This window comes from Eptatretus burgeri, chromosome 10 (assembly GCF_056783735.1).
Source record: "Eptatretus burgeri isolate ZD-2024b chromosome 10, Ebu_testis_v1, whole genome shotgun sequence".
Classification (NCBI taxonomy): Eukaryota; Metazoa; Chordata; class Myxini; order Myxiniformes; family Myxinidae; genus Eptatretus; species Eptatretus burgeri.
The window spans coordinates 25364878-25391426 of NC_140970.1; the positions used below are offsets into that span (position 1 = coordinate 25364878).

Below are 26549 nucleotides of genomic sequence, written 5' to 3' on the forward strand. Positions count from 1 at the left end.
GACTGGATGGTGGGGCATGGGATTAGATATGGGGAATTGGTGAGAGATGTGAGAATACAAAGATTTTAGAATGGAGGTGAGTGTTCAGCTTATGATTGGGGAAGGTAATCAGTTTTGATCAATTACATCTTTGAACAAAGTGTTTGCGCATTATTTGAAATGTTTGGGCCATGAAAGCTGAATTCACCAAACATTCAGCAAAGAGAACACCACTTTGCTAAAGGGGCTGTCACACCTTGACGTTTTAGCCAGCGTATGGCAACGTATCAAAATGTATGTAAAACGCTGGCGTACGCTGAACTATTAATGTTTTTTTTTAAGTTTTTGGCGTATTCATAACGAGTTGGACGTATGCATAACGTATTAGTAATGTACACAGAACGTTTCGATAACTTATAAATAACTTATACCAACGAATGCTTAGCGTGTTGTTGGCGTTCACAACGTATGCCCAATGATAGTCTAACGTATGCATAGCGTGCGGCAGCGTATCGCTGATGATCACGTGGCGTAGCCTATTAAAAGGCTGCCGCTCGACGATTTAAATCATAACCACACTAGACATCGAAGTGTCAACATCACCGTCATGCCCTGTCACATCTTGACGTTTTAGCCAGTGTATGCCGACGTCTGAAAAAATTGCCGAATACGCTGGCACACGTCGAATACGTTATGGGTAAGTTTTGTATACGTTAAGAGCACGCTGAAGCACGCTGGCATATGTCGTAGTACGCCGAGCACGTCGACAAATTTTAAGCATGCTCAAAATTTTTTGACTTATGCCAGCGTATGACTCACACGTTCCGCTACGCTGGCCATAAGTTGTAGGCACGTTACGCGATCGTTGACACACGTCGACACACGTTACTTGTAAGTTACTCATAAGTCAAAACACGTCGAGGTAATGTTTAGCTTACCCGAAACTTATTTCTAACCTATGAGTAACGTGCTTTGAACCTATGTGTAATGTATCTCCAACGCACATTGACGTATTTGATTGACGTCTTCCGGACGACCACAGAACTTACTGAACGTGTTTCTAACTTACAGCTACCGTATAATGGCGTATTGGCAGCGTTTAGGGGAATTGGTATATACAAATGGGCTTCACCGGAGGAACCCGTCAGTGTTTCAGACTCCGTGGTGAGTACATGTCCATGTCATCCAAGAGATGGAGGATCTGGCAAAGCTGAGAAGACAATACCTACTACCTGTCCTCCAACATCAACATGACCTCATCGATTTGACACTGCACCAGTTGCGTGCCAATAGAGCCAGGAGAAGAAGAGGTGAACGGAGGAGAAGGAACTGGGTGAGACCATGGATTGGGAGGCGACGGCATTTTGGCATGTATGACCAGCTCATGGTGGAACTCCGTAACGAGGACCATGCATCCTTCACCAACTTCCTGCGTATTCCCCCAGCGATGTTCGATGAGCTGCTAGCCAGAGTGGGTCCAAGGATAACCAAGCAGTACACCTTCTACAGGGATCCGCTTGAGCCTAGCATGAGGCTGGCACTGACTTTGCGTCACCTTGCCTCTGGAAACAAGTATGCCTCAATGAAGTTCGGAAGACGTCAATCAAATACGTCTACATACGTCAATGTGTGTTGGAGATACATTACACATAGGTTCAAAGCACGTTACTCATAGGATAGAAATAAGTTTCGGGTAAGCTAAACATTACCTCGACGTGTTTCGACTTATGAGTAACTTGCAAGTAACGTGTGTCAACGTGTGTCATCGATAGCGGAACGTGCCTACAACATGTTACTCATAGGTTAGAAATAAGTTTCGGGTACGCTAAACATTACCTCAACGTGTTTCAACTTATGAGTAACTTACAAGTAACATGTGTCAACGATCACATAACGTGCCTACAACTTATGGCCAGCGTATGCGGAACGTGTCAGTCATACGCTGGCATACGTCGAAAAATTTTGAGCATGCTTAAAATTTGTCGACGTGCTCGGCGTACTACGACGTATGCCAGCGTGCTTCAGCGTGCTCTTAACGTGTACAAAACTTACCCATAACATATTCGACGTGTGCCAGCGTTTTAGACAAATTTTTCATACGTCGGCATACGCTGGCTAAATCGTCAAGGTGTGACAGGGCCTTAACACTTTACGACTACAATGAGCTCAACATAAAATTTATCTGAGTCTTGATTCACAATGTCCCGAGTCCAATGACAACTCAAAAGTTTGACATCGATGGCAACTTAGTATTTCCTGTATAACCACTCATACAATGTCACTGTGACTGTGTGGTAGGGCAATAACCTGAGAGCATCACATCCATGTGTTTCCGGTTCTTGGTTCCTTTGTGGCCAGACACCATCTTCATTGCTCTTCTTCTTCTTCTTCTTCTTCCTCTTGCGTATGGCAGCTTGGTTGCCTGGTAGCTATCATTTTGTTGGGGAGCGAGGATGCCGCTGATGCTGCAACCCTACACTAACACACTGGTGCTCATTCCACCGACCTTAGAAGGATGACAGACTGAGTCAACCCCACCTGATGTTAATGCAGCAGCCAACGGGGCTCAAAATCAAGAACTTGAGATCCCAAGCCAGTCAACCTAACCACTAAGTTAACACCATAGTTTTCATTGCTCTGAGAAGTTGTCTTCAGAAACTGAGGATACCTGTTCCAGAATTGTCTTGGTTAACAGTTTTTATTAACTATTGGTGTTCATTTGTTGATACAATGTACTTGCACATCTCATTGTCTGTCTTCACAACTGTTTTTTTTTATTTTTTTTACTGTTTTTTGTCCTTGTCCATGCTGAAACTCTTGTGGGCCTTGTTGAAGTTTGCTACCACGTTTCTTCCCCTTCATATTTTCTATTTGTTCATTCTTCCGCTCGTTTCCCTGCTGCACCACTTTTTCTGCTCTGTCGCCTCGTTCTTCCTTGAGCCTCGATTTAATAGAAAAACAACAACAAAGTAAATGAGCAACAACAGGGGAGCATGCAACACCAAGTACAGGGGAAATTTTATATCCTTGTGTTGCGCAGACTTTCCCTGGAAGTAGGAATCTTCATATTCAAATGAGACTTCTGTCACCGACGATCTGATATGCAAAGTCTTCAACCCCAACTATTTATTCATTCTCTGGCTGCATCCCTTCATCTCCAGAAGTCATCACAGCATATATGAAACACTCCTTTTGGCTATGCCTTAATTGCAAATTAATGATGCACAAAAATAACGAGAATCAGATTGAAATCTAAAAATAAAACAAATTCCGTCAACAACATACTCCACAGGATTTGTCCCTTCTGCTGCCGCAGATATGAATATTGGCAATGATACGTGTTACCATAGCAACTGCCACATCTCCACTTAGCCTTCTGCTACAAATAGGATATCTGACTGCTACGCTTCCTTGCTAAGCCACAAGACTTATTAATCATTCAGCATTGCAAGAGGTGACATTCAATATCAATTCTACATCTTTCTCCTACCCTTTTGTTCTCTGCAAATTCATAAACATTATATTGTGCTATCAAATGAGTTCAAAGGGTAAAGGGAGCGGCATCTAAATAAGATGGAAAAGGATGAGGTCTGGATAATAATATGCATATCAAGAGTAAAAAATAAAAATAAATAAAACAACCGAATCTGAAAACAATAAAATAAAAAAAATAAAAAACCCATTTGGGAATCTGGGAAATGTTGTTACGAGCATGTAGCGACATCTCATCTGTGGGCCTGACAAAGTCGATACAATCATATGACATTCCCAATATAGCAGCAGGCCTCGGTGGCTGGAACCGCAATCAAAATTACAGTCTTCAGTTCATTTGCTGTGAAAGTCGGGTGGGCATACAACCAGTGTACGATGCAAGTATCGGTTGTTATGGATGTGGCTGCAAAATTGACAGGAGAGATTGGGTTCTCAGGGCTGCTGCACAGATTTTGTGTCACCGTTATAGTTTGTGTCCTCAATACCAGAGTCTGAAGAACCTGACAAGTATTTCATTGCCTGACTGTGCTTTGCCAAATGTGTTTACGGGCACAACCTGAATGAAGAGTGCGTATAGACGGATTAACAATCACATCCGAGGGATTGCACCACTGGAACTGAACATTTTAATTTGGATCTCCTAACAATCAACCGCAAGCTAGACGACTCTTAAACTCAACGATTCAGGACTTAGTGCACAAGCGGCTGAAAATACATCTTGATGAATATTTTAATATGGGGCTCAAAAGAGTGAGAAATGTTGTTTTAGACCAAAACAACAAATAAATAAATCCCCCACAGCAACCACAGTACCCATACAAATAAAGTAAAACCAAAACACATCAATAATGCAAGACATGTACATTTAGGTGTGAAGGAGGAAGGAGTAGGTGGCAAGGGGGAGGGGACGGGAGTAGGAGGAGTTGGAGAGGAGGGAGAACGGATGAGACATAGGATGATCATGTTCATGGGTTATGGTCTATACAGAGCATCGGTGCTGCTGAAGCAGTTTCTATGGCTCAGGTTACTATCCTGGAAAGGTCACCACTCTGACAAAGGAAGGGCAGAAATTCGACATTTGGCCAAGGTGCTAGCAATAGCTCACCTCCCCTTTGCGAAGGATACTATGGGATATTTAACATACACCAACTAATGCCAGCAGACAGGATGCCTAGTTTAAAGTCCATCCAAGTGCCTGTGAAACATCGGGATAACAGTTTATATCTGGGTCAGGATTCAAACCCAGGCTAGATACGTTAGAGGTGAGTGTACATACCTCTCGAGTCTCCATCCATCAACAACCTCTGGAGTTGTTTCTTCCATCCATCCATCCATTGGGAACCATACTCTGTGCAGAGTGTTGTTGCTGCCTAAACAGTTTCCTGGGCTATCAGGCACAATCCTGGATGGGTCACCACTGCGACACAGGATACCAGCATGCTGGCACTCATTTTTGTCGACCTCGGAAGGATGACAGGCAGAGTCAACCCGTCCATCCATCCATTCATCCATCCATCAGGGCCATACTCTGTGCAGAGCGTTGGTACTGCCTAAGCAGTCTCCTTGGCTATTGAACACAATCCTGGACGGGTCGCCACTCCGACACAGGATACCAGCAAGCTGGCACTCATTTTTGCCGACCTCGGAAGGATGACAGGTCGAGTCAACCCCACCTGGTATTAATTCAACAGCTGAGCAGGATTTGAACTCAGGTTCCTTGGATCCCAAGCCCACCACCCTAACCATTAAACCAACACCAGACATATTGTTTCCTCATGTTCTTGTTATTCATACAAAAGTACATTGGTATCTCGTAATGCTCTTATCCTGCATGTAATATATCTACAGGCTCATTTAAAGCTATAGATGTTAAGGCACAAGCATCATTGATGGAAGGATGAGGAGTGCTCGGGCAGATATAGTTGGGATGGTTTATTAAGAGCACAATTTAAACAGTTACAATTGCTATAAAAGATGAACAAAGCAATATAATTATCTGCAATTCGCACCACTTGAAGTCGCAGATGTAAGCTGCGCTTCCCTTCCAGGAAAACAGGCAGATCCTATTTGCATCAACATTCCGATCACATTTGGCCCACTTTTACATGATTTCACAAGTGCAGAATATTTTTTTGCAGAAGCATCTCACTGGAAATGAAATGAGGAAGAGTGGCGGTGCATTGTTCTACAATTATATCAATGCAGAGAGTATGCAAGACACAATAAATGTCAATCAATGGCCTGTGGTATAATACATGCACATGTCTCTGTAATGTGAGCATTCCAGGGGTGGTGTGTAAGTAGGCAAAGCATTTGGTAAAATTTCTTACCTCGAAACTTTTTCGGAGGGTCAGTAAGACCACCGGCCAGTGGTTGAATCACACAGCGGTCATCAACGAGGCTGAGAAAGTGGGTAGAAATGAAAAGGAATAAGCTAAACGATTTGTGGTTTCTCAAATAGTTCTAAAAAACAGAAGACCTGATGACAAACGAGTCACTGTTTCAACACGAAGACTAATGATGCAAACGTGGGAAGTCTAATTTTCAGTTTACCTATCTTCTACGTATTTAATCTATTCTATCAATTTAAATTGTTTCATGAACTTTAAAAAAAGGTCAATTGGATTGTGCTCTTGGTTTCACTCTTTTCTCCCACCTGTGGAACCAACTTACACATTCTCTTCAATCTCATTCTTCCCTCCAGGTCTTCAAAGACCAGCTGTTCACCACCATTTCACATCGTCCCCAATCCAAAACCATGTAATGATCTTTTCTATCCTCGTTAACCCTCCCTCACTCCGCCCCAAGCTCTCCTCCTTGCAAATTTCCAGGTTTTTCCCTCCTGAAAGTTTCCTTCTATATCCATCTAGTAAATCCCATGCATCCTCTCCTGTTCCACAATTCCTCCTCACACCCAATGTTTGTCTGCCTCCCACTGTCTTGGCCTTCAACTCTGTTGTTGGTGTCCTCTGTCTCTCTGTCTCCGTCTCTGTCTCTGCTGTTCCTTTTGTCCTGTTGCATCCAGATCCGTTCAGTGTACTAATACAAGCTCTTCCATGAGCCTCAACTATGTATACAATAAACACAAAGAAAGAAAGAAAAAGGGGATCAGTTTTTGCACCTGGTTACCGGTGGACGGAGGTTATGTATTCATCCTTGTTTGGCTGTTTATCTGTTTGTTTGTCTGTGAACATGATATCTTAAAAAGGTATGGACAGATTCGGATGAAACTTGGTGGACGGGTTTGTGTGACAAGGACGAATTTATTCGATTTTGGTGAGGACACCGATCCAGATCCAAATACGAGTATTTTCCAAGTGATTCTGCACAATTGAGAGATAAAGCAGAAAAAAAAACTATATGTAGCACGATTTTTCAAATAGTTGTGAATGGGTTATGAGTTAATCTATCGATTTAAATTGTTGAGACTCTTAGACTCCTCAGAGTGGACATACACTTGTTGCAGGCTTTGTGGAATGATCTGGGATTGCCTCCCAGGAAGAGAAGGCAAGTTGTTTCGAAGCAACTGCCGCACCGCAGGATTCAGTGTACGACGTGTGGGAACAAGGGTAGGGTAACTGAAGACGGGGTGGGATGGATCTGTGCATAAGATAGAGAAGTTTCTGACAACTCTCGACTGAATTAACATCAGGGGCAGTAGATATATAAGACCAGACCTGAAGTGAGATGGCTACTTGCAATCCCCGACAATCTGCCTGAGTGAACTTCCAGACTCGCCCACGCTGAGGCGACTCTCTGAGAATAGCCAAAGAGATGTTGACTCTCACAAGAAGATGATCAGATGTCCAAATTTCAGCAGAGGAAGAGTAGAAGATATTGGTGGAGAAGTTTGTCATTACATAGTCCAGAAGGGAGGATTTGCCATTGGGAGAAATCTGAGTTGGAAAGTTTACAGATTGAGTCAATCCCGTGGAGTCACAGAAGTCCTTTGCCGCAGTGCCATAGCTTGTGAGAGAGGACCCGACACCCAACCAATTGGCATGGTAACAACTGAAGTCACCACATATGAGGAAAAGAGAGTTGAGGTGAGTGGATAAAAGTGGGTCCATGTTGTCTGAAAGAGCGATGTAGATGAAGTCGTCACTATTTGGACAACGATACAACATAAGACAAAGCAGATGTGGGAGCGGAGGGGCAGTCACAGCCAAACATACTCCCTGGGGGGTTGGAGGTATAATATCAGGACAAGGTCAGCCTGGTGTTAGCTTAACGGTTAAGGTGGCTGGCTTAAGATATTGAGGTCTTGAGTTGGAGCCACTGCCAACCCGTTGAAATAACACCACGAGGGTTGACTCAGCCTATCATCCTTCCGAGGTGGGCAACATGAGTACCAGCTTACTGGTAATAGGGGCACTACATCAGCGGCAATGCCGCGCTTCCAGAAAAATGATGCAACCAGCAGCCACAGGTTGCATACAAAACTCCAACAGTGAAAGGACAGTTGAGAAATTGAGTTATTGAGGTAAAGTGCAATTCCACTGCCAGGCAGGGTTGAGGCATATCGAATTGGGGAAGACAATAGCTAAGGAAAAACAATAAGGAGTCAAGGATGTCCTGTGGGAGGAAGGATTCTGTTAAACAGATGATGCCGTTTATCAGCAGCACCCTGGATTGAGAGACCTATCAGGTTGGAGCAGTGACCTCGGATGTTTGAGTTCCACACAGTTTGGAACAGGGGAGGAGGCGTTTGGAGGGTGTGAGACCGGGGGAGGCTTTGAGAGGGGTAGAGTGAGTATTTCCCTTCACCAGCACATCTCGAAGGCATTTACTGTCTTATTAATTGTGAATTAAACAAATACCTGTAATATGAACTGTTGCTATAGGTGATAATATGTACAAGGAAGATACTTACTTCCATGCATGGATGATTTCCATCAATTCAATTTTTTTCATAAAGATAGAGAGCTGGAGCATTCATAAATGCATTCAAATAAAATGGTGTATGATGTTTGAAGACGGATAGAATCTATGAATGTTGATTCCAGGTAAATATTTTGTCCCGTCTTGGGAAACCTTTTCCAATATGCTTTTACATGTCTGACAGTTGCTGGATGATGAATATACATGTTTGCATGTGCATGTACACTGCTACTTTTATGATTACTATATGGCTATGATAGCACAATGACAAATCCAATTATGGTGGAAAAGTTCACAAAAGAAAAGGGTTAATAAATATACAAGGCCAGGATTGATGAGAGTTTATAAGATGTATCAGGAAGGTGATGCACGCATTCGTGACAACAGTGACAGTTAATCGTGTAATGTAATTCATTCATTATATAAACAAGCGTAAGGATTATTTATGGGTAATTCAAAACGGAAGGGAGGAAGCCAAGCAAGAACATTTAACAAATAGCAGATTCTATCTCGCTGCACCTTCTTGCCCACTGCACACACAAGTGCCCAAATTAGGAGCCGGAGCCATGCGGAGATGGCAGTCATATTGAGAGCAGCAAGATCCACCTTCAGAACCATTATGTAACATTCAAAACATTCTACTTTGTGTTATGGCAAGTACATAGTAATTAAAGAAGCAGTGTTTCTGTTATCACATGCACACACATATATATATATATACACACATATATATATATATATATATATATATATATATATATATATATATATATATATATATATATATATATACATACATATATACACATACATATATACATCTGTGTGCACGTGCGTGCGTTATCACACACACACACACACACACACACACACACACACACACACACACACACACACACACACACACACACACACACACACACACACACACACACACACACCTTGACTTTTGTCACATTTTGTTGTGTTACAGCCTGAATTTTAAAAAGGGTTAAATAAAAATATTTTGTCACTGATCTATACAAAATACCCCATAATGACAAAGTGAAAACATGTTCTCAGAAAAAAATTTAATTGATTAAAATTTTTTTATATAGGTACAGTATATCTGATTTACTGACATAAGTGTTGAGCCCCCCCCCCACCCCCCTTCCTCCACCTGAGTCAGTACTTTGTAGAAGCGCCTTTGGTAGCGATTACAGCTTTGATTCTTCTTGGGTACGTCTACATCAGCTTTGCACATCTGGATCTGGGGATTTTCTCCCATTCTTCTTTGCAGATTTGCTCAAACTCTGTCAAGTTGGATGGGGAGCGTCAATGAACAGCAATGTTCAAGTCTTTCCACAGATTCTCAATGGGATTCAAGTCTGGGCTTTGGCTGGGTCACTCAAGGACTTTCACATTCTTGTTCTGAAGCTATTCCAATGTTGCTTAGGCTGTATGATTGGGGTCATTGTCCTGTTAGAATGTAAATCTCGCCACAGTCTAAGGTCTTTTTGCACTCTGAAGCAGGTGATCCTCAAGGATTAGCCTGTATTTGGCTCCAATCATTGTTCCCTCTATCCTTACAAGTCTCCCAGCCCTGCCATTGAAAAGCATCCCCATAGCATGATGCTGCCACCACTATACTTCATGGTAGGGATGGTGTTGGATCGGTGATGAGCTGTGCTCAGTTGCCGCAAAACGTAGCACTTTGCTTTCAGGCCAAAGAGTTCAATTTCCGTCTCATCAGATCACAGAATCTTTTCCCTCATGCTCGCGGAGTCTTTCACGTGCCTTTTTACAAACTTCAGGTGTGCTGTCATGTACCATTTTCTCAGGAGTGGCTTCCATCTGGCCACTCTCCCATAAAGCCTAGATTTGTGAAGTGCTGTAGAGACTGTTGTCCTTCCAGCAGGTTCGGCCATCTCAGCCAAAGAACTCTGTAGTTTTGTCAGAGTGGTCATTGGGTTCTTGGTCACCTCCCCTAACCAAGGTCCTTCTTGCCCAGTTGCTCAGTTTGGTCGGATGGCCAGCTCTAGGTAGAGTCTGGGTCATTCCATATTCCTTCCATTTCCTAATGATGGAGCTCACTGTGCTCTTGGGAACTTTCAACACTCCAGAAATTGATTTCTACCCCTCCCAAGATCTAAGCCTCCTCACGATTATATCTCGGAGTTCTAAGGAACAGTTCCTTCGACTTCATGGTAGAGTTTCTGCTCTGACATGCACCGTTTGTACACCGACATGCACTCAAGTTGTAGAGAGAGGTCAAGGATGATCAAAGGAAATCGGATGCACCTGAGCTCAATTTGGAGTGTCATAGCAAAGGGGTTGAATACTTATTGATGCAAGACATTTCAGATTTTCATTTTTTATTAACTTGTAAAAAAATTCTCAACCAGAAATTCCACTCTGATATTATGGGGTATTTTGTGTGGATCAGTTACAAAAAAATCTCAATTCAATCCATTTTAAGTTCAGGCTGTCACACAACAAAATGTGAAAAAGTCAAGGGGTGTGAACACTTTCTGAAGGCACTGTATATGCTCGGTCACGGACGATCAACCTACATCATGTGTGCATTCTAACATGCATTGATAGATCCCAGGCCTGATGAGGAAAATGGCTTCCTTCTGTCTTCAAGTTCCTTGTATATACAGGCTGTTTCAGAAATCTGGGCCCATAAGGAAAATATACATTGTACTTTTAAAGTTAAATAAGCTCGTTTCTTATGTTGGTTATTATATATTACAGGTAAACAAAATACCCTCATGGCTCATTATACCAATAAAGAGAAGGTGAAACCTGTGTTGCTACATGTTTATTGGAAAAAGCCAGAGAGAGGCATGTCAGTTATTGCATGAAAACACCCTGAGAAGCCAAAGCCAAGTCATCCATTTGTCGGTAAAGTGTTTCAAATTTCAACGACTGAAAACGATTGGAAGCATTGCTGATAAACCTTGGACTGGTCATCGTCATTCCTCTACAGACGATAGATCTACAGACACTCCTTTAAAGGTGAATAAATACCACCCATACAAGGTTGCCTATGTTCAAGCTCCTTCGGGAGATGATGCCGACTGACATATGGAATTTTGTGAGTGGGTAATGCATATACTTGATGTGGAATCAACATTATTATCTGACATCATCTTCAGTGATAGAGCCTCGTTCTATTTTACCAGGAGAGTCAATCGTCATGCGATGCGATTTCTAATTGGACTGATAAAGCTCATGCTCAATATGACCCTAGAACTATGGTGTGGTGTGCTATTCATGGTGACGTTCTGTTCGGCCCCTACTTTTATGAAGAGAACGTTTCTGGTGATAGCTGCCTCACAATATTACAAGAGCTTTTGGTTCCTCATTTAGATGGTATGCCTTTCGCGCAATTGAGAAAAGTGTACTTTCAACAGGATGGGGCACCATCACATTATGCCACCAGGGTCCAAAACTGCAAGGCTGAATGAAATAATCCTTTTGAGGTGGATAGGATGTAGTGACCCCTTAGAATGACCCTCACATAGTCCAGATCTCATGCCACTCGACTTTTTTCCTATAGGGACATCTGAAATCTGTGATTTATGGTACAATATCAAGCTGTACAGCAGAGGTGAAGAAAAATATTCACAAGGAATGTGCTGACATTAGTCTTTCCTTCTTAAGAAATGTTCAGAGAAACATACGTGCAATAATTCTTATGTATGCGCAAGTTAATGGGAATCATTTTGAACATTTAATAAAGTTAAGTAAAATCCGTGTTTTTTTTTCATTTGGGTCCAGATTTCTGAGACACTTGTATATAATATAACGGAAACCCCTCTCCTCCACCCCCTCCCCCCCCCAAGAAAAAAATTGAGTCACAAGACAAGAAAATCTATGTTTGAAAGAATTCTCCAAAATTGCCATTTCATGTAACTCTTGCAGAATGTGACACCGAATTATAAACACAAAGAAGAACTTGAAATGGAATAGTACAGATAAAACAAAGGAACATATCATGAGAAAAGGAATGAAGAAAGAGGGAAGACCTGCAAAAAGAAAGAAAAATATGGATGACGGGAAAAGAGACATCGAAGCAAAAATAAAAAAGTCAATAAAGAATGTACATTTTACTGTTTTACACTCAAAGGAGAATTAATTATCACATTATCTCTCTACTACTACTTCTTTCACAACTCCAATTATTTCCAAAGTCAGACCTGACATTTGCCCACAGGTGGCAGGGACAACATGGCACTCCTCGCTAAGTAACCCCAATTCCGAGAGCGCAAACCAAATACCCCGGCGCCATGTTAACCTCGGTGATGGATCGCGTGGCAGAGTTCGGGGTGAGCGAGGATATTTCCGCTCCCAAAACCTTGCATGGGTGGAGCTATCATCCATACATCATGGTAATCATCCATACACCAATGAGGGCCCTGGAAAGCACCCATCGCCCTCCATGATCTGATGGCTCCCAAGCGCTGACCCCAACAGGTGATTATAAAAAAGGGCTCTGTTCTTTGGCTGCGCATTCTTGTCCTTGGGGTCATGGTGCGGTGAACAACGGAGATTGACAGAGTGGGTGGAACAAGTGGAACAGATCCACCGAGCGGAGTGCAGACCAAGTGGGAAAGCCAGATGCCAGACCGAGCGCAATTTAGACAACCTTAGCATTTACATGTACAGACCTCTCTGCACTTCTCTTTCGGACTTTCTTCTCATCTTTCGGACCCCCTTTGATCCACATCTTCGCACCTTCCTTTCCACACTTCACCTGCATATCACCGCATACCTCACTGCGCCTCCCTCCGACCACGCACCAAAGATACCCTCAGTTTTCCTTCCCCCCTTTCCCCTCCTTAGCGACTGGGTTTGCATTGGTCTGTCATCCTCGCCTAGTAATCGGGAGGTCGACACCACCTCAATATCTCTATCTCTATCTCTATCTCTATCTCTATCTCTATCTCTATCTCTATCTCTATCTCTCTCTCTCTACTATTCTAATTTCCTTGGGGAATGATTCTGATGGCACCTGTTTTGTAAGCATAATTAAGATTGTATAAGATTAGGATAGGGATAACTCTGCGCTGTCTCTCTTGTATTTGTAAATAATTGTTTTTATTTTGCTGCACCTCACCAATCCTTGCTTGCCCTGCTGTATGGATCTTTTGTATTAAACCCCTTGCTCATTGTGTTACATAACTTTCCTCACCCTTGCTACGAATAAATTGCTATTATTGTGAAAGAACCCAGTTCCTAGTGTCTTTTCCTCCATTGGTCAAGCATACATTAATCGGCACGTAGTGTTAGCCGGGAAGTTCTACCCCACCGAATGGCTCCACACATTAGCTGGCACATACGTGGCAACTCCACTTGGCTGAACATGATCAGGTAGGATAAAGCAAGTACATATCGATGTCAAGGGCCCCCCTTGTCACTGTCAATCCACCGGAAACATTAATACGTGAAGTAGTGACACCCTGCCAGGATTGGTGGTGCCAATCGGTGTTCGTGGTTGATTTGCAACCCGCCGAACCAAGGAAACATCGTTAATACATCAATCGCCGATCATGTGTTTCACTGTGTGAGACATAATCCGTGGCTGATGCTCACCATTACAACCAGGAGGAACGACTGATGTATAAACAATGAATCTGGTCATCATTGGTTCGATGTTTATACGGTATGCCATCCTGATGAGGGCAAATAAGCCCGATTCAAGACGGCATGCTGTTGAAGTCATGGGGACTCACTCCTATGGAGTGGTCCAATTGTATGACCATGCATTCTGGCTCTTCGGGGTTAGGATGTGTGTTTGTTTGACCATGTGCTTCAGCCTTTGGGCATGACGGGCATGTGTTTGCCAATGGGACAGTCTTGCTGGACTATGTACTTTGGCCATGCGGTCAAGGTGCACGTCCCAGGCTGTTTAAATGTTTTGATTTTTTAAACCTTTGTTTTGGATAAAAAGAAGGCACCTTCAAAAGAAGCAAACAAGCCTGAAATCTGGGTAGGCAGCTCTGTTTGGAATTTAGCCAAAGTTGACCATAAATCTTTGTCTTTAACAGAATCACACACACACACACACACACACACACACACACACACACACACACACACACACACACACACACACACACACACACACACACACACACACACCTTTTGTTGGTGAAACAAAAGTGAATTTTGTTGGTTGTTGTGTTTTTTGGTTGAAACAAAAGTGAGTGTTGGTGAATTTACACATTGTAACCCACAACTTCAAAGTGAAAAACAAATTCAACAAATTCCAGAAAATTAACTGTTTGTCACGTTTTGATTTTATTGAGTTGTCTACATGTTTACTGTATGTTTCTAGTTTGGGTTTGTTTCAAAATTTGTGCTATTTGGTGAGTTTTTGTTGGTCACATCATATGGGGTTTCCCTGAGCCCTAACCATCATCCCGTCAATGTGCACGATCGTGTTTATTTGTATATTCTCCTTATTACCATCAGTTTTGGGACTTCTGGTTCTAGGTTTGCAGCAACCGCAGGTCTCTCTCAGGGGTCTCTGCCGACGTTCTCAAAGTTAAGTTTCTGGTTGTTATTTGTCATGTTTTAACTGTTTATTTTCTCACCTACATGTTTCTGTGTGTTCCTAGTTCACCTCCGCCATCGAAGATGGATGGAGGTTACTGTTTTCACCCCTGTCTGTTTGTTTGTTTGTTTGTGAACAGTATTACGGAAAAACTCCCGGACGGATTTCGGCGAAACTTGGTGGGGGGATTACGTATGGTCCAAGGATCATGCCATTAGATTTTGGACTTGTCCAAAAAAAAAAATTAGAAAATTTTGCAACTTTTTTCAAAAAAATTTCGATTTTATTTGAAAAATATTTGAATTTTTTTTTTGCATTTCTACATGTTTTAAGTGATTTCCAACCCCCCCCCCGCCCAAACAAAAAATTGTTGGAGAAAAAAACAAACAAATTTTGCAACGTTTTTTTCAAAAAAATTTCGATTTTTTTTTTGGGCATTTCTACATGCGCGTCGATCTAGTTTAGTTGATTCAATCATGGTTCAGCAGAGTCTGATCCGTTTTGACCTACAATGAATAGGATATCAGGTTCACTTAAGTGACCCAGCAGTATTGGCGGCGGAGGTTTTGCACTCTACCGAGTGCTCCCCCTCTAGTTCAGTTTTGTTTCAAAAATCGTGCTATTTTGTAAGTTTTCGTCGACCTTGTTGAACTGGGTTCCTTGAGGCCGACCCATCCTTCCCCTCTTGGTGTATGACTATGATCGTTTTTATTTGTATTCTCTCTCGATTACCTTCAATTCCTATTTTGCCCACTTTCCCAACGCCCCCATCCCTCCCAACTAAACACTCTGTTTCTTGTCTTAAACTCAAAAAGAAAGAAAAAAAAAAACAACCGTTCTCCCTGCATACCCACAAGTCCCGATCCTTCTTCTTCTTCCTCTTCTTCTTCTTCTTCTTCCTCTTGTCTCTTCTTCTTCCTCCTGCTGGCACACTATCTTTCTTCTACTTGAGCTGACCCATTCTCACCATTACCTTCACGATTTCTTCCTACAACTTTCCATTCCCAAATCTTACCTAATCTTCAAAGATCCATCAAAAAATAATAATCTTCCTTGTATCCTTTCTATCTATACTTGGCCGGGGGCCAGTGGTACCTACCTTGCACTCCCCTTGCGACAATTTTTCACTGATACCACAGTGTTCATATATATCCCAAGTATCAGAAAAAAGATGTTCCCAGAAAAATAGCTCATTTGCATTATGCTTTATTAAACTGTTTCCATGGCAACCAATCAAAAATAGACGAATCTCACAAAGATCGGAAAAATGTCAATATCTCTGTCAAATTAAAGCTTATACATTTACGTATTAAAATATATTTTGTTTATGCTAAATAGATCATTTGCATATTAATTAAATTTGACTTAAAACAATAATTCCCACAAAAATGCAAGAATTTCCATTTTCTTTCCTTGTAATTACCACACATGTCAGTTTTTTGTCAAAAAACATTACTTAAGTGTTGCCAGATACAAGCCAGGTTGGCAAAATATATTAAAAAAATTTATTTTTTAAATTAGGCTAATTAGCATAAAATACAAAGCACAATGAATCGTTCGAAAATCATGCGAAATCAGATTAATCAATAGAATTAATTACCTGGGCCTGATATAATACATAACTGCGACTTATGATGTCTGTTGGTGTTTAAGGGAAACATAACTATTTTCTGTTTGAGTAAAAGTAGTGGAAATAATTTTAAATGCATTGATATGCTAATTAGGATCCGCCATTATGGAAATTCTCATTTTCGTAAATATCTCAACTTCTGGTAAATGGAAATTTGTAAATGAGGAATCTACACATATGTTTGGAGGGTCAAGGAATAGAGTGAACATATTTCCTTTGTTGTCAGAGATGTAGAATAATATTTGGATAGCTTAATTACATGCAAAAATGGAAACAGCTTAATAAAGCATAGTGCAAATGAGTTATTTTTCTGGGAATATCTTTTTTCTGATACTTGGGATATATATGAACACTGTGGTATCAGTGAAACATTTTCGCCGGGGGGGGGGGCAAGGTAGGTCCCACTGCCCCCCGGCCTATACACCTCCTGTAACCACGTGTCTCTCTACTCTTCCTGATACTTTTCATTGACCCAGCAGCTTCACTCTGCGTTTACTGTTCCAAATTCACGACACACCACCACGATTTTACTTCAACCTTCCCTTTTCCGAATCTTACGCAATCCTTATTTTAAATAAGTAAATAAATAAATTCACTTTTGACTATAAACCTCCCATAGCCACGTGCTTCCCCCGCAACCACGTGATCTGTTTCCACCCCCTGTGTTTACCGATCCAAGTTCACCATTCACTTCACAATTTTTTCTACAACCTTTCCATAACTTAATCTGATGAAAACTCTCTCTTAAAAAAAGATAAACAAATAAATAAATGAGAAAAAAAATAATAATAACAAAAACGATCTCTTGTAATGCTTCATCCTCCTCTTTCACACGTGTGGTTCTCATTACTGTATCATAATTCACGACTCTTCTTCTATTTCAACAGACTTCTCTCAATTTGACCTTTCCCTCAGACCTTGCCGAAAAAATCCAACTGTTACAGCGTTTCTTCTCTCCAATTTCTTAATTCGCCTTTATTGCATCCATCAAGAAATGTCTTTAATCGCATCTCTGACCTAAAAAAAATTAAAAACCCACTTTGCTATGAATGTTCGTTTCCATGAACCATTCTTTTTTTCAAACTTCAGTGCCAACTCACCCCTCTCACCCCTCCCGCTCAAAGCAACCATCACACTTCTCCCTCCAAGCCTCCCTCTCACCTTTCTCAGAAACTCTCCCCACTCACCCTTCTCCCACCATTCACCCAACTCACTCACCCTTCTTAAAGTTCCCCCCCCTCACATCCACAAAGCTGCCTCCTTCCCTTGCCCTCTCACCTCCATCTTATCATTTCAACTCCTCAAATCCTCAACTGCCTTCTTCCTTGTCTCTTGTCCCCCCTCTCCACCAGCACCACAGAGCCTTTTCTCCTCCTCATCCGGCCCCCTCCCCTAGCTATTTTGCAATCCACCACACTCTTTCAACAACTCTCCTTACCTCCCCACCTCCTCCCTTGTACTACCCTCCCACTTCCCTCCCATCCCCTGCACCCAAAGCCTCCTCCCCTCCCTCTTCATTAACAGTGTGTACCTCAAATATCCGGGGCCTTCGCTCAAACCTTACAGATCTTTCCATATAGGTTGCCACTCACAAACCAAACATAATCTGCCTAACAGAAACTTTCCTCCCTCAGGACATCTCTGACTCTCAAGTATCTCTCCTTGGTTACTCCCTCCTCTGGTATGACAGACCTGAGACTCGTACTGGTGGAGGAGTTGATCTCTTCAACAAAGACTCCATTCCTCACTCTCCATGCACTGTCCTCACTCCCCAACACACCCAGGAATACCTCTGGCTACGGCTTCCCCTCCACTCTCACCTCATGTTTATATATGTGCTGTACCGTCCACCGAACAGTGATGACTCCATTTACAACTCACTATCCGAAAATATGGACCAACTTCTATCTTCTCATCCAAACTCTCTCTTCCTCATATGTGGCGACTTCAATTGTCATCATGCCAGTTGGCTAGGTGTGGGCACCTCTCTCACCTGTCATGGCACCTCAGCAAAAGCTTTCTGCGACTCATTGGGACTGACTCAATCGGTCAATTTCCTGACCCGGATCTCAACCAATGGTACTCCATCTCTTCTGGATCTGATTTTGACAAATTTCCCTGAAAATATCTGATGTTCTTCCTCCGCTCCAATCGGTTCTTCTGACCACGTCCTTGTCAAAGTGGGCATCTCTCTGGCTATTATCAGAGAAGCACCTCACCGCCGTCGAGTCTGGCACTTCACTCAAGCCAACTGGCAGGGTCTCCAAGCAGCTATCACACTTCTCGACTGGTCTCCCATCGCAACTTTCTCCAATATCAACTCATCCTGGGAATTATTTCAAAGAAACTTGCTCTCGCTCATGCACAGATTTATCCCCTCTCGTCTTCAGTTGTCCTACCCATCCTCCCGCCCATGGTTCACTGAAGCTTGTGGCGAGGCAGTTGTCCTGAAACAACTTGCCTTTGCCTCATGGAGAGCAAACCCAACTGAGGGGAATCTCGGTTCCTTCCATAAAGCTCGGAACAAGTGTGTATCTACCCTCAGGAGAGCCAGAAAACAACATCTTTCTAATCTCAAGTCTGAACTCTCAGACCTCTCTCCCTCCTCCAAACCCTGGTGGTATCTAACCAAATCTGTTTCTGGTGTATGTTCCGCCTCCATCCCCTCCCTTACCTCAAATGACCGCACTGCTGATACCGCACGTGAAAAGGATGAATGCCTAAACTCGGTGTTTGCATCAAAATCTTGTGTGCAAAACCCATCGCTTTCTGTACCCACCTTACCCAGTCACACCCAACTATCCCTGGACTCTGTGTCCTTTTAGTCTGACAAAGTGGAGAGCTTGCTATCAAACCTCGACTCAGATTCTGCAACCGGTCCAGACGGCATCAGCCCACATGTCCAAACTGCTCCTCTGCTCTTGCTCACCCCTCTCTGTTTCATTCACCCTCTCAATTTCTCAAGGTCATCTGCCATCTGCTTGGAAATCAGCAAACATTACTGCCCTGCATAAAAAAGGTGCAAAAACAGATCCCTGCAACTACAGACCAATCACCCCTCTTCCAATCATCAGCAAGGTTATGGAATCCATCATCGCTTCAGACATGAAATCCTTCCTCTTCTCCAATGGCTTGATTTCCAATCATCAATTTGGTTTCAGACCAGGTCACTCTACCCTGGATATGTTGCTTCTGCTCTCCCAACAATGGATGGAGGTACTCTATGCTAAACATTAAATCAGAGCCATATCCCTCAACATATCGCATGCTTTTAACACAGTCTGGTACCCTGCCCTGCTCACCAAACTCTCTTCCCATGGTATCCAAGGCCATCTCCACTCATGGCTCGCAGACTTCCTCTCCTGTCGCAGTCAATGTGTATCCCTAAATGGAGTCCTCTCATCCCCTCTTCCTGTCCAGGCTGGAGTTCCTCAAGGTAGCGTTCTGGGCCCTGTTCTTTTTCTGGTTTTCATCAATGATCTCTCCAACTCTCTGGAAAATCCTCTTTATCAGTTTGCTGATGACTCCGCCCTCTGCTGTACCATCTGTCATCCCTTAGACTGACAAGCAGCAGCTTCTTCGCTCACTGCAGATCTGGGTAAAATCACAAACTGGTCCAACACGTGAAACATGTCCTTCAATCCGGACAAATCTCACACTCTCACTTTGTCTCTCCGAAAGGACCATTTGGAAAAACCCCCATCTAATTTCGCAACAAACCTCTGGAAGAATTCCTTTCTTTCAACCTTCTCGGTCTCACTATCTGCCATGATCTTTCCTGGAAATGCCACATTTCCAAGCTGGCCTCCAAAGCCAGTCATGAAACTTGGAATGCTCCATCGTGCAAAGTCCTTCCTCGGCCCACCTGAACTCCTGACATGCAAAGCTTTCATCAACAGCCAGATGGAGTACTGCCCTACCCTCTGGGCTGATGCTCCTGCCTCTCACCTTTCTCGGCTTCATGCTGTGAAAACCAAGGCATTTCGGATCATTGATATTTCCCGTAATGAGGCTGACTTTTTGGGTTTCTCACTCTCGCACCGCAGGCAGGTCAGTGGTCTTTCTGTCTTCCACAGTCTCCTCTCAGGCCTCGCCCCCCCCTGCTCCATCTGCGATCTGTCCCCCCCCCGCCCTGCCACATATTTCCGCAGGGCACTCAATGTCCCCCAACAAGTCCTGGTAAAACTACCAAAATCATGAATTGCTGCTCACCTTCACTCTTTCATTCCTCTTTTTCTCGCCTTTGGAACAAACTTCCACACTCTCTTCAATCCCACTCCTTCCTCCAGGTCTTCAAAACAGCTGTTCACCCCCATCTCTTATCTTCCCCCATCCAAAACCATGATCTTTTCTACCCCCAATAATCCACCCCAACCCGACCACCTTCAAATTCTCTGCTTTCATCACAGAAAAGTTCCTGTACTGTAAGGACTTGAAAGTCCCTGTAGTGTCCATTTTTTTTACCCCATGTACCCCCACACAATCCCTTAACCTTCCACATATCTCATGTCTCTGTTCCCCACTGTTTTGTGCTTCCCTCTCAAAGATAAAAATCAAAAGTAAAACCGAGGCGATAAAATAATTGAAAACGGCCCAGAAAGAAATGAAGGGAAACTAATAGCAACAACGAAGGAACGCAAGAGATGAGACATGTTGAGGTAACAAAGAAAATAAAGGAGATGGGACAGACAATAGAAATCAAGGAACGAAAGATGAATGAACTGATAAGAGACAAAAGAGCGGAAAATGAAATAAAGTATAGAAGCCACAAAAGTAACTTTAGAAGGGGAACTTTAAGGGAGCAAAGGAGATAACAAATATAAAGGACAAAATGGATAAAACAAAGGAGGAACAAATATAGACAGGGGAACAGAAAAAGAAAATAAAGGAGGCACAAACAGAATGTGTTGAAACAATGTGGAATGATTGAAACGATGTGCAAAGGTGGATAGGATACGAGCCCTCAAGGCAAACTGGAAAGAGGAGGAGAGGAGAGGAGATTGGGACCATACTCTGTGCAGAGCGTTGGTGCTGCTTAAGCAGTCTCCTTGGCTATTGGGCACAATCCTGGACGGGTCGCCGCTCCGACACAGTATACCAGCAAGCTGGCACTCATTTTGCCGACCTCGGAAGGATGACAGGCCGAGTTAACCCCACCTGGTATTAATTCAACAGCTGAGCGGGATTTGCACTCAGGATCCTCGGATCCAAAGCCCAGCACCCGAACCATTAAGCCAACACCAGGCATCCAGGAGCACTAGCTAAAGGGAGGAATGGCATTAGCGTTAGAATCAATTTGAAAGGAATAGCATTAAGCTGAGAAGGGGGTGGGGGGGGGATTAGGTTAACTGATGTTCGGGACATAGTAGGTTAAAAATGGCAGACCTTCAGTGAGCTTTCCACCTTGTAGCCAGCTAACTTAGCGACGTAGCAATAAAAGGAGAATGCATAGTGCAAGGGATGATGGAGCAGGCACACATGAGATAAAAGAAAAATAGTTTTACAGATTGTGCCAGAATAAGCAGAAATGTGAATGAGTGGAAAACCGAGTGAATGTGGGACAGCAGCTCGTGGATGAATGTGCAGAAGTGAATGATGGTGCGAAGGAGTGATTGGGAGAGAATAAGTTCCACCCAAGGAAACCCAGGGCTATTTAAAAGTTATCCACTGGGATCCAGTGAAATTTACAATGGATGTCATTCTGCGGTTGGTGCTGTCAGTGGAAAGATTTGTTTTGCAGGGTGCAAGAGATGAGTGGTGGGCTGGGAGTGTGGCTCATTGGAAGTAGGTATGATGATGAGGCGCACCCCGGGTGCTGGTAGCGTGCTGGGCAGGGTAGGTCCTGATCCCAGAGAGGTGAGCTAAATTAATGGGCCTGGGTACCAATAAGAGGGCTCACGCTCCAATTGCCAGTGATGGCCAAGCCGAGAGAGCTCCCCTAATAAATCAGAGATGCAGCAAGTAAGCTCGCTGGTGGCCTCAGTGACCTGGGGGTACCAAAGATGAGTAGGCAGGTGGGCAGACCTGCCGGGAGAGCCACACTGTCTGGCCAGAAAATTGTGCAAAGAAACCAGTGAAAATTTGAGGGCCTGATGAAGCACCAACACGCAGGACGATGACAAATTTGGGTCGTTAGGTCAACATAATTTAGAGACATGTTGATGAGTCTCAGGGAAGATTAATTGTTGTGTAATAATGGATAGTTAGAAATGGTTTGTTTTCCTCTTCGCACAATCCATTACTCAGGTGATTACTGGCTGCTGGATTTGCCTGCCTGGATTGCTTTGGGACCTGCAGGTACATCTCAAACTCATGCTGAGGTTCCACTAGATCTACCTTTTCCTTGTAAGGGATCTTTAGGGGGTTAGGAGATTGTTTAAGAATTGACTTTGACTTTGTGGGACTCAACAGACCGAGAGTTAGAAGACATAGGGACAATTTAGAAGGGGGCTAGAGACAGAGCAAGCATAGACAGGGACTGGGGGTATGAACCATGACAAGGGTAGGCCCATGGGATTATGAGGATGGTTAGGTTAGAGCTGAGCCAGTGCTCGGATCGGCTGGCAATGCCACCAACTCCCTCCCACCGCCCCCCTCCCCCAGGTATACACCAAGAGACCGGCCAGCAACCCCTGCCGGCCCGAATTGCTATGCCTTTACCGTGCCTTGCCTATTGTCATGCCCATTGCCTGCTACCCTTGTCATGCCTCCACAAGGACAGCATGCCCTACTTGAGGGATAAAGAATCCTGCTTGTCACTTGCCATCACATGTGCTGTGGGCCATAAAGGACCCAGCAATATTGGGCAGAGAAACACTTGCGTTGTGGCCGGGCCATCCTATCATCAGTGATTGCCAAAGGGACCACTCGTTCTGTGGCTGTGCTGGCCTGCTGTCGTCCATTTAAAAAGACTGTCTTCAACAGCAAGGACCATTTGATGGCCATGATGGCCTGCTGCCAAGAAGGGTGCCGAAGACCATTCTTTTCTTTCTTTTTGTTGCAGATCCTGGACCAGTGTGGGAAATTGTAAATAATGTAGTGTGTTTGAGCCCACCTGGATATGTGTTTAGTCATTGAATTTATAACTGTGTAAGGTTAGATGCGTGCATCGTATGAATGTGTAGGATAATCAACACAACACATTAGGTTTCATTATTTTCAAAAGAGGGACATGTATGGAACTTTCTCTGTGTAAACAAATGTCCCACTCAAGGATCCGATAGGTGAGATAATTGTGTGAATGGGAACTACACCTATTACGCGCACAGAAGCCGACAGACTCAGGCTGAGTCTGGTACGGAGTAAGGGGTAGTGTTGCAGTTATGGAAATGAACCCCGGGGTGGATCGTCTATTAGCTGTATAGTGCTGAATACTCACATGGCCGAAACAAGTGAAATATGTTTTTAAATATTTTCTTTGGTACACAGATTTTGAAAAAGTATGATCGATGGACGAAAATGGTTGCTTATCAACAAACCGTGGTCTATATGCTCTTCAAATTTCATGAATGATCAAAATGTGTTTTCTTCAAAGAAACATTCTTACAACTTTGCAAGTTACACATCAAAGTGTGTACCGTATTTCCTCAAATAAGTGCCGCACTTGATTAAGTGCCCCAAGGCAGTTATTTGAGAAAATACGGTACAGTATTTGGTTTTGAAATTTCATTCTCAGCTAACTCGTAGCTTTTCGGATTATCCGAGCGGAAAGACCAGTTTTTTTAAAGTTAAAAAGGGATTTTACCTTGCAAATTGTAGTCATATCCGAATCTCAAAGTCCTTGATAACCAATCCATTAATTAAAATAAAAATAAAAAATCTGCAGCAACATGTAAACTACTATTTACAAATCATCGTCAGAGTCATCATCATTTTCAGCAGACGTATTTAGATCAGTTTGTTCTGCCTCTGTTTCCATTTCATCACATTCAATAGCACATATATCTATCTCTACATTTCAACTTTGCTTGCAAACAACATGAGTCAATTTTATAAGATCTCTTACATGTACAGCTTAACAATTCCATGATTTTGTCAGGGGCAGGGATACTGACAAGCCACTTTATTGAAATTGAATTTTCACTAATGTCCCATCCACAACCATCCGGAGAAGGAGTGTCCGGCATTTGAAAGATAGCTTGTCTCCATATCACTGCTTGATAATTTGTCCTTGTCACATGGAGGGCAAAGCATTGATTTGCAAGGTGGTACAGCATCAGGCTCAACCTTACCAGCCTCTGTGCAATCGAGCTGATAATGAAAAGGATCGACATTTTGTAGTCGCTTTCCATAAAAAGTGCAAACAAATTCTTTCACTTTGTTGTGCAATTCTTCTGGTACTTCCCATGTGTTTCCAAGTGATGCGAAGACTTCCACAAAACCTTGATGCTACCTAAACCAGCAATTTCAGTGCTTTAGCCTTTCCCTTACCAGCAAAAGCAGAAATTGAATTGCATCCAGTGAAAGTGTACGTCTCAATTACAGATCTGCAGAATTCCTGGCTTGAAATTTGAAGATGCAATTTTGGCAATAGGCTTAATTTTGTCTTATCGATTTTGATTATTCTCGTCTTTGACTTCTTACCGAATTTCATGTGTGCATCTGTAAGCAGATACAGTAACTGTGCCAAAGAAGTAATATGAAGACGTCTGTATCAACAGCATGAATAACTGTCGGACCATTCACATGTTTTGCATGGAAAAATCATGTGTTTATCAGCCTCCACTTGTGACTACTCCAACTCAGGAACAATATCACATCCTTGTTTTCATATTCCCCAGCAGGTGCTGCCCTCTGTCACCTCTATTGTCTTCCCTCCTCTAGCATGCCCGTGAACTCTGGCTTTTTCAATTCAGAAAAAAGAAACTTCACAATTTCTCTTATTTGATTGAAAAGCCATTAAATTTTTTCAACACTTTATCGGATACATTGGGAAAATGTTCTTGTGTCTTACACCCTCAAAACTTACACCTGTTCTCTTGGCTTGCTCAGGATTCTTTACAGAAACATCCAAATAAATGTCAAAAACTACATGCACACTTCGGCTAACTTGACTTGTACATATCTGAAAAGCTGTTTCAGCTAATGTGTGAAATGTTGATCCACGAGAAGGTTGAAACTTCTGAAGCACTGCCATTCCGTCAAATATGCTTGTTGCATGCCTAGGATAGTGATCTGCTGGAAGAGTTCCTTTCTCTAATAGCTGTAGGAGCTTGGCTTTGTTTGTCTTCCTTGGCATGCTATATACATCAGAAAAGGCCCACAAAAGTTGACCTAAGGATAACTGAATCACTTCTTTCAGGTCAATTTTTGAAAACTGTGCCAACAGAGCCATTCGTGCAAATAACATACGATCCATTCTCATTGGGATAACTGAATCCTTCTGTCGGACCTTGACAACTTTCTTTAACTGCTTGAATGTTTTGAGTCTTTGAATCAGACATCTCTTCCATGCTATACTCACTATGGCGTTACTTCCACTTCTGCTCATTTCCATATTTCCACTCCATTTCAAATCACTCAAAATATCAACACAAAATGACAACTTGAAATGAATCAAAATATCACCTCAAATCTTTTATCTTGCTAAAGATATGGTTTTCCCAAAATCTAAATAGTGGAATGTACAAAATCAGCTTAAATTCACTTTGAACGAGTGGAGATTGGTACTTCCAGAAATAGGGTGATTGCCTAAGAAAGCTATTGGAAATGGGAATCCATCAAAGATTTTTCAAAAAATAGGGTAGTGCACTGGTAAGCATCATATGGCACACTTTTCATTTGTTTCGGTGAAATGAGTATTCACATTAAAAGTATGGATCTTAATTCATACTAGTGCCCATATCACTAGGGCACATATCTAGTGCCCAACTGTGTCTGCGGACGTCCTCCTGCAGTTGGGTCACTTCTTATTAGGAGGTTGGTGGCAGGATTTGCACTCCGGCCACCGTAAAACCCTTCATTCCGCAAAACGCAAAAACGCAAAAAAAATCTGAAAACCCACTCCGTGGGAGTACGTCCTGT

At 42.8% G+C, this 26549-nt stretch overlaps 1 protein-coding gene across 1 annotated transcript in view; it reads right to left on the reverse strand.

Moving 5' to 3' along the window:
* LOC147018114 (inositol 1,4,5-trisphosphate-gated calcium channel ITPR1-like) overlaps positions 1 to 26549 on the reverse strand; it is a 489954-nt gene that overhangs the window by 456449 nt on the left and 6956 nt on the right. The window contains exon 2 of the mRNA XM_085900071.1: positions 5802 to 5872. Within this exon, the coding sequence (XP_085756197.1) occupies positions 5802 to 5872 (71 nt within the window). The remainder of the gene's footprint in view (positions 1 to 5801; positions 5873 to 26549) is intronic.